Source organism: Panulirus ornatus, chromosome 10 (genome assembly GCF_036320965.1).
Source record: "Panulirus ornatus isolate Po-2019 chromosome 10, ASM3632096v1, whole genome shotgun sequence".
In the NCBI taxonomy this organism is placed as follows: Eukaryota; Metazoa; Arthropoda; class Malacostraca; order Decapoda; family Palinuridae; genus Panulirus; species Panulirus ornatus.
Window position 1 is genome coordinate 57,085,166 of NC_092233.1, and position 13,056 is coordinate 57,098,221.

General features: G+C 37.4%; 1 protein-coding gene across 2 annotated transcripts in view; it reads right to left on the reverse strand.

Moving 5' to 3' along the window:
- LOC139750966 (pentatricopeptide repeat-containing protein 2, mitochondrial-like) overlaps positions 1 to 13,056 on the reverse strand; it is a 153,132-nt gene that overhangs the window by 14,329 nt on the left and 125,747 nt on the right. For both annotated transcript variants that reach the window (XM_071665936.1, XM_071665935.1), the window contains 3 exons: positions 8,854 to 9,085; positions 6,105 to 6,207; positions 1,035 to 1,229 (listed from right to left, as the gene is read on the reverse strand). In XM_071665936.1, the coding sequence (XP_071522037.1) occupies positions 1,035 to 1,229; positions 6,105 to 6,207; positions 8,854 to 8,975 (420 nt within the window). In that variant the 5' untranslated portion in view covers positions 8,976 to 9,085. The remainder of the gene's footprint in view (positions 1 to 1,034; positions 1,230 to 6,104; positions 6,208 to 8,853; positions 9,086 to 13,056) is intronic.

Genomic DNA, 13,056 nt, shown 5'->3' on the forward strand with positions numbered 1-13,056 from the left:
TGTGGAAAGGATGAGTGAAGAAAGACGAAGATGATATAGGTGTTACAAATGAAGGGGACAAGGGGAAGGGGGTGATCTGGAGGGAGAAGAAAAGATGGAATGATGGAGGCTTTGTGATACAGGGGGCCTGAACACTCAGGAGAGTAAGAGGTGTGCACTGGATAGAATGAATTGCTTCTATATAGTATATGGAAAGGTGATGTGCTGTCAATATCTTTTGTGTATTATGCACAACAGTGAAAGATTGGACATGTGCAAGTAAGACCACCGTTCAATTGCTTCTGATGCTACATCACTAAAGCAGGAAGCTTTTATTTCCTCCTTTGATACTGATTTCATTATAGGAATTCTCCTTTCCCTCTCTCCATCCCCATGGATGATATTTTTGTATGTTCCATGAACTTATATAATTAATATGCCTAAGTAATGACTCATGAATCCAAGAAAATGGATTGCTTTACACATGATGCAATTTCTAAAGAAATCCATGTATTCCACATGTAATGCACAAGAAACTATCACGCTCAAAATGGTTTTCATTGAATGAAAGGTCACTTATAGTACATATTCTTGAAGTTCTATTGTCCCTGGGTATAGAAGGCCAACTATTAATAAAATAGTAGCCTCTAGAAATAAGAGAGACTAGAACTGCACTGAATATAAAAAAATACTTGCACTTTTCAAAAAAGTAGCCACAGCAATGGTGAGGTAAGGCTTGGGATACCTTAAATCAGTTATTCTCTTTTCTTACAGTAACTCAAACACACCTAGGACATCCTGATATCTCTCACTGTTATACAACAGGTCCATTACAAGCTGATGTGATATCATTTAGTATCACATGATACAGTTCCTAAAGAAATCCACTGACTCCATACAGTATAAAATGAAATACCACACACTCATGATGTTCACATTATGAAATGTCATTCATTTACATATCCATGGATACAGGTGGCTAACTGTTAATAAACAAGTTAATCCTAAACCTAAAACAAACTAGAATTGCATTGTACATTTCAAAAAATACTCACAATTTTCAAACAAGTGGCTACAGCAATAGTCAAGCAAGGCTTTGGATACCTAATACCAGCTATTCTCTTTTCTTGTAGTAACTCAAACACATCCAGGGCATCCTGATATCTCTCATTGTTATACAAGAGGTCCATTAAAAGCTGATGCGATATCATTTGATCAAAAAAACCTTCCAACTCCTTGGTCTGTAATGCCTGAAAAATATATTATGTCGTTACTACCTAAAGAAAGAAAATGATGCATACAACAATAAACACTAAATTAGTATGGTCATCAAAGTCTACTGATCTGCTTTCCAAAGGCATCAAAGTTTTGGTTTATTTACACCATCATTTTCCACTGATTATGAAATATACAAAACTATTGTAAAGTTTTTCAGTGATGATTCCTTTCATAACAATGCCCATGCTAATCAAAATTAGGTTTATACCCCACAAAGACAGAAAATCATTTGGATCATTATCCATCTGCTGATGGTTGTCATTTAAGAAATCTTAGGTTTATATCCAAATATTGTAATAAAATACCAGTATTCAGATACAATATTTGAAGATTTAAGTCATAATGCCTTTCATGATAATGTCCAAGCTAAACAGTGTTAGATTTCTATCCCAAAACTAGAGGGGTAATGATTAAGAATCATATTCCACCCACTCATCGTCACCATTTATGAAATGCAAGCATTAAGTACTGCAAAGAAGTACCCGTATTTCAAGATATGGTACAGTAAGGTTCTTCAGTCAAAACACCTTTTATAATGATGTCATGGTTAAATAATATTAGTTTCATTTTCCACAAGCACTGAATAAATCATATACAATCAATGCATCTACTAATAATTGACTTGTAAAGAATACCAATATCACATTCAGGATTTTTAATTGCCTTATAAATGAACTACTTTACTCTAAACCATTAAACAACACAATATATGATCATGATATATGTCTACAAAAACTGAATATCATACAGATATGCATAAACTTACTTTGTATTACAAATCTCATTTACAAAAGGCATAATGTGCAAACACTAGATGTACTCCTACAGGGATGCTATGTAAACACTAGATGTGCTTCTACAGGGATGTTGTGTAAACACTAGATGTGCTTCAACAGGGATACAGAACTAAACTTATCAAAGCTGAGGATGCGGAAGATGAATTACTTTGCTTTGCTGTCATTATAAATATATAAATAACTCAAAAAATTCTTAAAATATCATTATTTACCTATACAAGGGGTTCTTGACTTAAGAATGATCAGCTTATGAACACCCATACTTATGAAAGAGTTCCCAAACACTATGTAATTCCTAGTCCAATATGCAATCAATTATTCATACTTATGAACCACACAACTGCATCTTTTTTCAAGTATTCCTTAATGTGATGTTCAATTAACTATACCTACTTTGGAATACAACAGCTAATATCTATACAGTCACGTATAGGTGCTTACTCTATTTGTATGTATTTCTTTATGTTTTCCAACTTACTAATAATTCAACTTACAATCACAATTAGGAATGTAACCCAATTGTGAGTCTGGGACACTCTGCATTTTATTGTGAAAGGATAAGAATACGGGTACACAACAACCGTCAAGAGAGAAAAAGGAAAAACAATTTCACATTCTCTATTTGCATATAAAATACCCAGTATCATTTTCCATCAATAGTAAAATAATCAAAGGTATTTACATGCTCCTATTCCTCATGTACTTCATGAAGATGGCAAAGGAAAATATATCACAGCTGTATACTACTAGCAGGAACACTATGGCCTGCAAACAGAAACATGTTTCCTTACTCACAGTAGTACAGGTCACCTTCCTTCATTTATGTTGCCATGCACTTACCCATTTAGCATGTCACAATTAAGATTTATTGGTGACTTAGCATTTCAGTAATGTGTATGAAAACTGTGATCCTCACAAGGAGACCTTTAGCAGTCGGAATGTGATTCTAAATACTCTTCCTACAGCTACACTGAAAGTCGCTCACATGATTGGCTGGTTAATTAGCATTCTTTTCTTTTGACAATACAATTATTGTTACACCCACAAAATGGTGACCATTCTAACTCTTCTCTTTGACATCTACCATTTTCAAAGTTTATGAACCCCTCCTCAACTCTCATATTCTTAGAAATCTTGAATCTCACAGTCTTCTAACAAATCACCAGTAAGACGAGATCCACTGGTGATATCCTTTCCCATCTAACTAATGTCTGGTCATCATTCCTGAAATATTTAATTTTCGTTGAATCCTGTGTGGGTGCCCTTGCCCTTGACATATCTATAGCTTTTGACAGGGTGTGGCATAAGAGTCTCATCTCAAAGTTCCCCTTTTCTGGCTTCCCTACCTCACTCTGCTCCTTCATATCTAGCTTTCTTTCTAGCCAATCTATGTCCATGGTTGTTAATGGATTAGCCTGCCCTCCATTTTCAACAACAGCAATATCCCTAAAGGTTCAGTCCTGTTCCCTAAATTATTTCTCCTTTTTATCAACAATTTCCTCTTTTCCACAAATAACCAAATGCACTCATACACTGAAGACTCAAAACTGCATTCCTTTACATCCTTCAAGTCTGCTCCTCAAACTCGATCTGCATCACATCCCAGCACAACCCACTCAATAAACTCAAACTTAGACAGGATATCTCACTGTGGAAGACAAAATCTGGTTAAGTTTAATGCCTCCAAGACCCAGTTTCTACCCATCTCTTTATTGAAAATTCTTTTCAAAAAAACTTTCCGCTCTCTTTTGACAGTTCTGTCTTTCCACCTCCTGACTCAATGAACATACTTGGTATTACTGTAACATCCACTCTTTCTTGGAAGCCCCACATTATGGAAATGGATAAGTTTGCCTCCAAGAAACTGGGAGTCCTCTTCATTTTTGCTATCTATATCTCTGATGCACATTCCCTCTCAGAACACCCATTAAGGGATGCAAAAGAGTCTCCACTTATCCCTGTTCTTATATGCCTTCCTTGTGTACACCATTCCATGCATTCATCCAATATTTCTCTCCCTCCAGTATTCATCCACCCTACCCTATCTCCCCATACACTCTCCTTGTAGACTCCCAGTCTCGCATTCTTTCCACATGCACAAACCACCTCAAAGTATCACATTTCACCCATTCTACCACTCTCACAGTTCACTCCCATTGCATTCCCCGTCATAACACATCTCTCAAACACCCTCTCATTTGTTTCTTCATTCAATCCAGTCACACCACATGCTCTTCTCAAATAGCTCATTTCCACAGCCTGGATTCTTGATCTCTGTGACTCATTCCATGTCTCCCCTGCATATGTCACTGTTGGAAAGACTATGTTGTCCCTTAATCCTCTCTTAACTTCCATACTTACACCTCCACCTTTCATTATTCTATTAAGGAACCCAATGACTCTACTACCCTGTACTGCTTATCTCTCCTTCCATATCTACAATTACCGAAGAAAACTCCTAGATACTTAATTTCTCTCAATTTTTCCCCCATATCCAAAGCACAATTCAGTAAACTTTCTTCTTTCACTCTATATGGTCTTACAAAATCTGTAATTTCAGTCTGTTTCCTTTTAAACACCACTACTTTACTTTTACTTGCATTTACCTTCAATCACCTATGCTTACACACATCACAATACATACATACAACCTTCTGCAACTCCTCTTCACTCTCAGCAAATACCACAGTATCATATGCTAACAAGCTTACCACTAGCCACCATATATCACTGCCACATTCCATCTCTGCACCCATTCCCTAGTTTTGCCTTCATCTCTCTTACTGCTCTATCCATTTATATATTTATAAGCCACAGTGACATCACAGCTCTGCCTCATACCCACATGTATCCCAAAACTTTTGCGCAGCTGTCCATCCACTTCTATACATGCATTTGCTCCTCAATGGAAGGCTCTCACAACATCCAAGAGTTGTCCCACTATACCATATATCCTTAAAACATCCCATAAAGCATTCCACTCGACTCTGTCATATGCTTTCTCCAGATCTATGAAAGATGCATACAACTTCTTGCCTTTTGCTAAATACTTTTCCACGGTCATCTTTACTACAAAAATCAAATCAACCCATCCCCTACCTTCCTAAAACCTCATTGCTCTTCACTTATTCTGCATACAGTCACTTCCATGACTTTGTCAATTAATATTCTTGCATAAACTTTCCCTGGTAAACTTAACAGACCTATTCTCGTATTACTGCTACATACAACCTTAGCACCTTAGCATCAACATTTCCACTCTCACATCCACCTCTTTCCATTTTTACCTCCTTCAAGTATAGTTTCTTATCATCCCAAAACTTTCCATTTAACTTCCTTCCAAAATCTTCATCTATTCTTCCTTTGCTTTCCTCTATCAGCTTCCTAACATTCCACTTACATATCATGTATTCTTCCCTCTTCCTTTGCTGAGCTTCCATTGGTACATTCCTATTGAGCAACCTACCATATACCTTTTTCATCTCTTCCACAACATTGCTAATCTCTTCTGTCCACCATGCACTGCCTTTTTTATTCCCATATCTCACTACTTGTATCCATTTTTTCTCTACAAGATAACATTCTCTCTTTCCACGCAATCTTAATCGCTCCCAGAACCTTCACCCCCTCCTCCACTTTATGACACTTCCACTTCCTTGGTTCCATTCATTCCTAGTACACCCTAGATATCTAAAACACTTCACTTCCTCCAATTTTTCTCCATTCAAACTTACATCCCAACTAACTTGTCCTTCAACCTTACTGAACCGAATAACCTTGCTTTTATTCATATTCATTTTCAACTTTCTTCTTTCACAAACTCTTCCAAAGTCAGTCACTAACTTCTGCGGTTTCTCATTCGAATCAGCCATCAGTGTTGAATCATTGGCGAACAACAACTGACACTTCTCAGACCCTCTCATCCCCTACAGACTGCATGACTGCATACTTGCCCCTTTCTTCAAAGCTTGCATTTAAAAAGCCTGTATGGGCACAATATTGTACTGGGTACCTTCTTTGAAATGTTCAAATACAATGTCATACACTTACCGCTAAGGCAGCATCAGGTTGGTTTAGATGATAATACATTCGCATAACAACTGGCCCAAAAACAAATGCTCCAAATCGTACACCCTGATGCTGCTGATTGAACCTACAAGAGATGATGTAGTATTACCTTAAAATGATATCTACAGACAATAAGTTTTAAATCTTTCTTTAAAAGAACATACCTGATATTTCATCTAAGTATATAAAGTGGTACAAAAGTCTTAACCCAGGGGATAAGGTAATACGGGAGAAAAAAATACCACCCTTGTATCTCCAGCAAATCTTAGAAGGCAACTAAAAGAGGCAAACACTTATATATGACTTCATCCTATTCTGTCCCAGAATTTCCCCAAACACAAGGTTCAATCCAGGCATGTTACTATACCTATTTCACCCATTTTTTGTTTTTTTGTTCGTCCTCTTACTTAACCTCCCTTAAAAATTCACTCATAACACACATTTTACCTACTGCTGGACTAATGCACATAAAAGATACTCCTATGGTACATCAACATCAACTTTTTTTCATAATATATCCCTTCCACCCCATACAAATATCATTCCTTCATTATGTAATAACTTTTGCATGAGATGGAAGGGAAATATCAAAAAGTTAGTAGATGTGGATTAAGCACAAGAATATCTTGTATCTCCATTAGTTCAGAAGGTAAAATGTGAGGTATGGGTAAATTTCTAAGGAGATTATTAAGAAGATGGACTAAAAATAATACAAACAGTCAATGAAGGATAGTAATACACCCAGTCAGGTCATGTCACTGGAGAAATCTTGGAAAAAAAGGGATATACTCGTACATAAGTGTTTGCCCCTTGAAGTCCCCTTCTATGCCATGCTGAAGACATGAGGGTAGTATTCTTTTTCCTCTATCCCCAGGTAGGGCTTTTATATGTGGTTCATTTATATATTTTGAAAACGTGAGGAAAGTGTTGCTAGAAACTATGTATAAAATACAAAAAAACAAAAAGGAATCCAAACTGCAACAGACACTGAGTACTTTTGAGGCTGTTTTTGATAGTGGAAAATATCAGAAACTCATGGATTAGTGTGGTAAAAGTTAGAATGCAGACAGATAATTCAAAGAGAATTACCTGCAAATCACCCTGTGATTATAGAGGTACAAATAAATGTAAGTTGTGGACTTGAAGTGAAGTATTCATCAAGTCTATTCTTATAGATATCTATCATACTGCCTTCAGCAACTCTAATTGGCAGTTTGTTCCATATATTAGCAATCCTGTTGAAGAAAAAGTACTTTGCCTCATCCAAGGTAAAATGTGTGCCAATAAGTCTGTATCCATTATCTGTAAAATTATATGAATCAAGTCTAAAGTAACTTGACAGATGAAGATTATCAAAGCCTTTGATAATTTTGGATACTTGTATTAGATCACCTTTTAGCCTTCTCTATTCTAAGCTTAATAGATTCACATTATTTAATCTGAACTCGTAAGATTTGTTTCTCAATCCACAAATCATCTTAGTAGCTCAACCTTGTACTCTCTCCATTTTCCCTATGTCTTTTTTTGGTAGGGTGACCAAAACAATACTGAAGATGTAAATGATCCAATGAACTGTAAAGAGTACAGATGATTTCTCCTACTTTTAAATTCAAATCCAAGAATTTTGTTAACTCTTTTCACTTCTTCCTTGCATTATCTACTTGGTTTTAGGTCACCAGAGATTATTACACCCAAGTCTTTTTTCCTCATTCACCTTTCACAGTGCAACGGAATTCATATCTGTAGCTTGTCATTTTGTTTTTACTACCGTAAAACTCTGCTCTTGTTTATATAAAAATTTTGCCACTTATGAGCCCAGTTCAAGAGTTTGTCTATGTCAGTTTGAAGCTATTCTTGTTTAAGTTCATTTGTACATCTATTTCCCAGCTTTGTATTATCAACAAATCTTTATATTTGACCATCAATCACAACTTTGTTTACAGTCAGTCAACCAATTTCCTATCCTTAGAAGTATAACCCCATTAATGGTGACTATTTTTGCTAGTTGCCTTTGATGCAAAACACTGTCGAAAGCATTTTGAAAATCTAGATAGATAGCATCAACTGCTTTCCTTTTGTCATACATACTGATTATACCATAAAAGACATCAAGCAGATTTGTCAGATATGAGCGATTTTGTTGAAAACCATGCTGAGAATTGTTTATTAAGCAGTGGTCCTCTAAATGGTTTACAATTCTATCTTGAATGATAGTTTCCATAAGTTTTCCAAGTACAGACACTAAACTAATAGGACCATAATTTCCAAGCAGTGACATTTCTTTTATGTTGTTACAATGGCAAACTTTCATTCACCTGAACTTTTCCAATAGCAATAAATGAAACAGATAAATGGGACTGAAGTGTGATTCACAATCATAAAATCAAACAAGCATACACCTGAGTATCTTGTAATGATGCACATGGATGTCGACGCTTTGTGTTATGTCTAATGATGATGTGGAAGGATTTAAGTTACAAAATTGCTGAGGATGTTACAGCTGAATGCAAGGTAAGTAAAAAGTACTTTTAACCAAGACTACCGTAAGATACTGATTCATATTTTCATTTTCATTTCAAAGAATCCAATTGACATTTATAGCAAATCAACTGTATGTAAGTGGATGGATCCCCCTAAACACACACATAAAAATAGTGAATTTTGTGGTCAAATGGTTGGGGACCAACAATACCTACATTCTTTCCTTTTTTGTTCATACTGTAATTCTTACCTTTTTGCCATTTCTAAAACTAAAGAAAGGTCTCTGTCATTGGCTTCAGCAAGATGCACTATATTCTTCAAGTCCTCAGTGAAAATCATACAATTGTTTTTTGAAACCAATATTTGCATCATATGTTCTAAAAATCGGTCTTTCTTGTTTGTGAACTGAATGGCAGTTCTTTCTCTTGAGGATACAAAATGATTGAGTCCTAAGGCAGCTGGAGTGTACAGATGATGATAGCCTGAAAAAGGAGTAAACTGAATTAAAAACATGGCACTGGTTGCAGACTCCATCAAGATGTTCCAGAAGTTGATTAAAGAATCACTGAATATGCGCAAAGGGCAAAAGCTGAGTTAAACGTTCACAAAAGTAAGATTATGAGGTACAGCAGGGACACTTTGTTGAGTGAAGTTTTAAATGGGAAACCCTGAAGGCAGTAGAGTGCACTAGGTACTTAGGATTGGACATGGCAGTGGATGGAATGAAAATACTGAGATCACGAATATCATTAAATGACATGGCTCTGGTCACAGACTCTACAAAGATGCTTCAGTAGTTTGTTAGCAAATGGGAAATGTGTGAAAAGTGATATGGCTCTTGATGTATACCCCACAAAGATACTTCAGAAGTTAGTAAAAGAATCTGCACATGTGTGAAAGGGGCAAAAGCAGAGTTAAATGTAAACAAAAGTAAGGTAATGAGGTACAGCATGGATTTTTTGTTTGAAAGAAGTTCAAGTTGAAAAACCTGAGGGCAGTAAAGTGCACTCTGTACTTAGGAGTGGACATGGCAGGAGATGGAATCAGGGAACTGAAGAGCCTCAGGATGGAGGAGGGGCTACAGTCTTGGCACATAAAGGAGCAAATGAAAGGAGAGGTCAGTCAGCAAGGTCAAATATGGATATGTCTACAGCTACAGTGGTCAAGACAGTGTTGTATGGCTGCATCTTGGGCATCAAACGCAAAAGAAAGGAAGAGGGTGGATGTAATTACCTATCTGTATCATATGTGAAAAGAGTTTTACACTTGTGGGGCCCCATCTCTTGAACATTCTTTTCATCATCCAACTTTACATTTTCCTAACAAAGTTTCTTGCTTAATTTCATGTTATGTTCTCTTCTTGTCCTGTTCTTACATCTCAAAAACAACGTTTCCTGTCTACATCATCAGTCTGATTCAAAAACCTAAAGGATGTGATCCTGCCACCCCTCAACCTTCTCTCTTCCATGGTAGGCAAATCTAAGGCTTCTAATCTTTCCTTGTAATTCAGCTCTCTTAATATTGGTACCACCTTTGTTCCTCTCTTCTGAACCTTCTCTGTTAGATCTTTGTGCTCCTTTACATGTGGTGACCAAACCTAAGAGGCACGTTCTTGTTTTGGCCTTATGTAAGATGTGAACAGTGTGCTGAATATTTTCTTATCCACAACCAAGAAAGTAGTTCTTATATATTAGCTGGCAAACAGTTGGTCTCCTTTACTATTCTCTTAAGGTGGGACTCTTGCAACAGGTGAAGGATGATGTCAGTAGTAACCAAGCCCCTCTCACACTCAGATTCTTGCAACTTAATACCAGTTGGAAGATATTCATTCTGAGGCCTTTTTTTTTTGCCATTACCCATCCTCACTACCTTATATTTACATAGGTTGAGCTTCATCAAATAGTATCAGACCAACTTTGGAGTCTGTCTAGGTTCCCTTGTTATGATGCAGTTCTCCATGCTTTTCACTTCCATCATGACCTGCAAACATACAAAGTCCATAACTTCTGGCAAGTCATTCACATACATCAAGAAGAGTAATGGTTCCAGAATAGAACTCTGCAGCATTCTGTTGGTGACCTCAACTCATTTTGATTAAACTCGTCGGACGTGCATCCCTTGTTTCCTTCCACTTTCTATCGTCTATCCATCAAAGGAGTCTCCCACCTCCCCCCTCACTTTCCCAGCCTGGTTATCCAGCTTCTTAATTAGCCTCTCATGTAGTATGGTGTTAAATGCTTTCTGACAGTCCAGGTACAAAATAATATAACCAGCCTTTTCTATTGTCCAACACTGGCTTACCCTCTCATGAAAATCCAAGAAAAAGAGGGCAAATGGGAGTTGAGGTGAGAGAGTATCATTTAACTTCAGAAAGAATAAAAAAATGTTTTGGAAAGAGGTAAATAATGTGCAAAAGACAAGAGAAAAAAATGGGGACATCAGCGAATGGAGCAAAAGGGGAAGTGATAACAGGTAGTGATGGAACAATGTGGATATGGAGTGAGTACTTTGAAGGATTGTTAAATGTGTTTGATGATAGTGTTAGAAGGAGGGTGTTTGGGTAGGGGTGGTATGTGAAGTGATAGGGTCAGGGAGAATGGTTTGGTGAACAGAGAAGAGGTTGTGATAGCTTTGCAGAAGATGAAATCCTGCAAGGCAGTGGGATTGGATGGTATTGCAGTTGACTTTATTAAGAAAGGGGGTGACTGTGTTGTTAATTGGTTGGTAAGGATATTTAATGTATGTATGAGTCACTTTGAAGTGCCTGAGGATTGGAGGAATGCATGCATAGGTAAATGTTCAAATGACAGAGGCATAAGTTTGTCGAGTACACCTGGAAAATTACATGAGAGGGTGAAGGCATGTACAGAGCATCAGATTTGGGAGGAGCAATGCGGTTTCAGAAGTAGTAAAGGATGCGTGGATCAGGTATTTGCTTTGAAGAATGTGTGCAAAAAGTATTTACAAAAACAGATGGATCTGTCTCTGGCATTTACGGATTTGGAGAAGCCATATGATAGGTGTGATAGAAATGCTTTGTGGAAGGTCTTAAGAATGTATGGTGTGGGATGTAAGATGCCAGAAGCAGCGATAAGTTTTTATCAAGAGTGTAAGGTGTATGTACGAGTAGGTAGAGAGGAGAGGGATTAGTTCACAGTGAAAGTCAGTCTGCAACAAGAGTGTGTGAAGCCACAATGCTTGTTTAATTTGTTTATAGATGGGGAGTTGAGGGAGATAAATGCAAGAGTTTTGGATACAGGGGCAAGCATGCAGAGGGTTGGTGATGAGAGGGCCTGGGAAGTGAGTCAGTTGTTCAATGACAATGATACAGCACTGGTGGCTGATTCAAGTGAGAAATTGCAGAAGTTTGTGACTGAGTTTGGGAGTGTGTGTGAAAGGAGAAAGTTGAGAGTAAATATGAATAAAAGCAAGGTTATCAGGTTCAGCAGGGTTGAGAGACAAGTTAGTTGGGATAAAAGTTTGAATGGAGGAAAATTGGAGGAAGTGAAGTGCTTTAGATATCTGGGAGTGGACTTGGCAGGGAATGGAACCATGGAAGCGAAAGTGAGTTATAGGGTAGGGGAGGGGGCGAAGGTTCTAGGGGCAATGAAGAAAGAGTGGAAAGAGAATGTTATCTCAGAGAGCAAAAATGGGTACGCTTGAAGGAATAGTAATTCTAATAATATCATACTGTTGCGAGGCATGGGCTATATAGACAGAGTGGTGTGGAAAACAGTGGATGTGTTGAAAATGAAATGTGTGAGGACAATATGTGGTGTGAGGTGGTTTGATCAAGTAAGTAGTGAAAGGGTAAGAGAGGTGTGTGGTAATAAAAAAAAGTTTGGTTGAGTGAGCAGAAGAGGGTGTGTTGAAATAGTTTGGACATATGGAGAGAATGAGTGAGGAAAGGTTGAAAGAGGGGATATATGTGTTAGATGTGGAGGGAACAAGGAGAAGCGGGAGACCAAACTGATGTTAAAATATGGAGTGAAAAAGATTTTGAGTGATCAGGGCCTGAGCATGTTGGAAGGTACAAGACATACATGGGATAGGGTGAATTGGGATGATATGGTATACTGGGATCGACGTGCTTTCAATGGAGTGAACCAGGCCTTGATGTGGATTTTTGTGTAAGACTGGAACCTCCAACGTAAACAGAGAAAAATATATGTGAAGATATGATTTAGTAATGGTGGTTATCAGTCCCTCTTATCCTTATAAATTCTATAAATTCAATGGCATGCTGGTCTAAGAAATTTTCCTGTACACATTCTAAGGATATGTGCCTCTATGATTAAATGTAGTCTGTTGTGGATGAGAGAGCTTGGGAAGTGAGTCAGTTGTTGTTCGCTGATGATACAGCACTGGTGGCTGATTTGGGTGAGAAACTGCAGAAGCTGGTGACTGAGTTTGGTAAAGTGTGTGAAAGAAGAAAGCTGAGAGTAAATGTGAA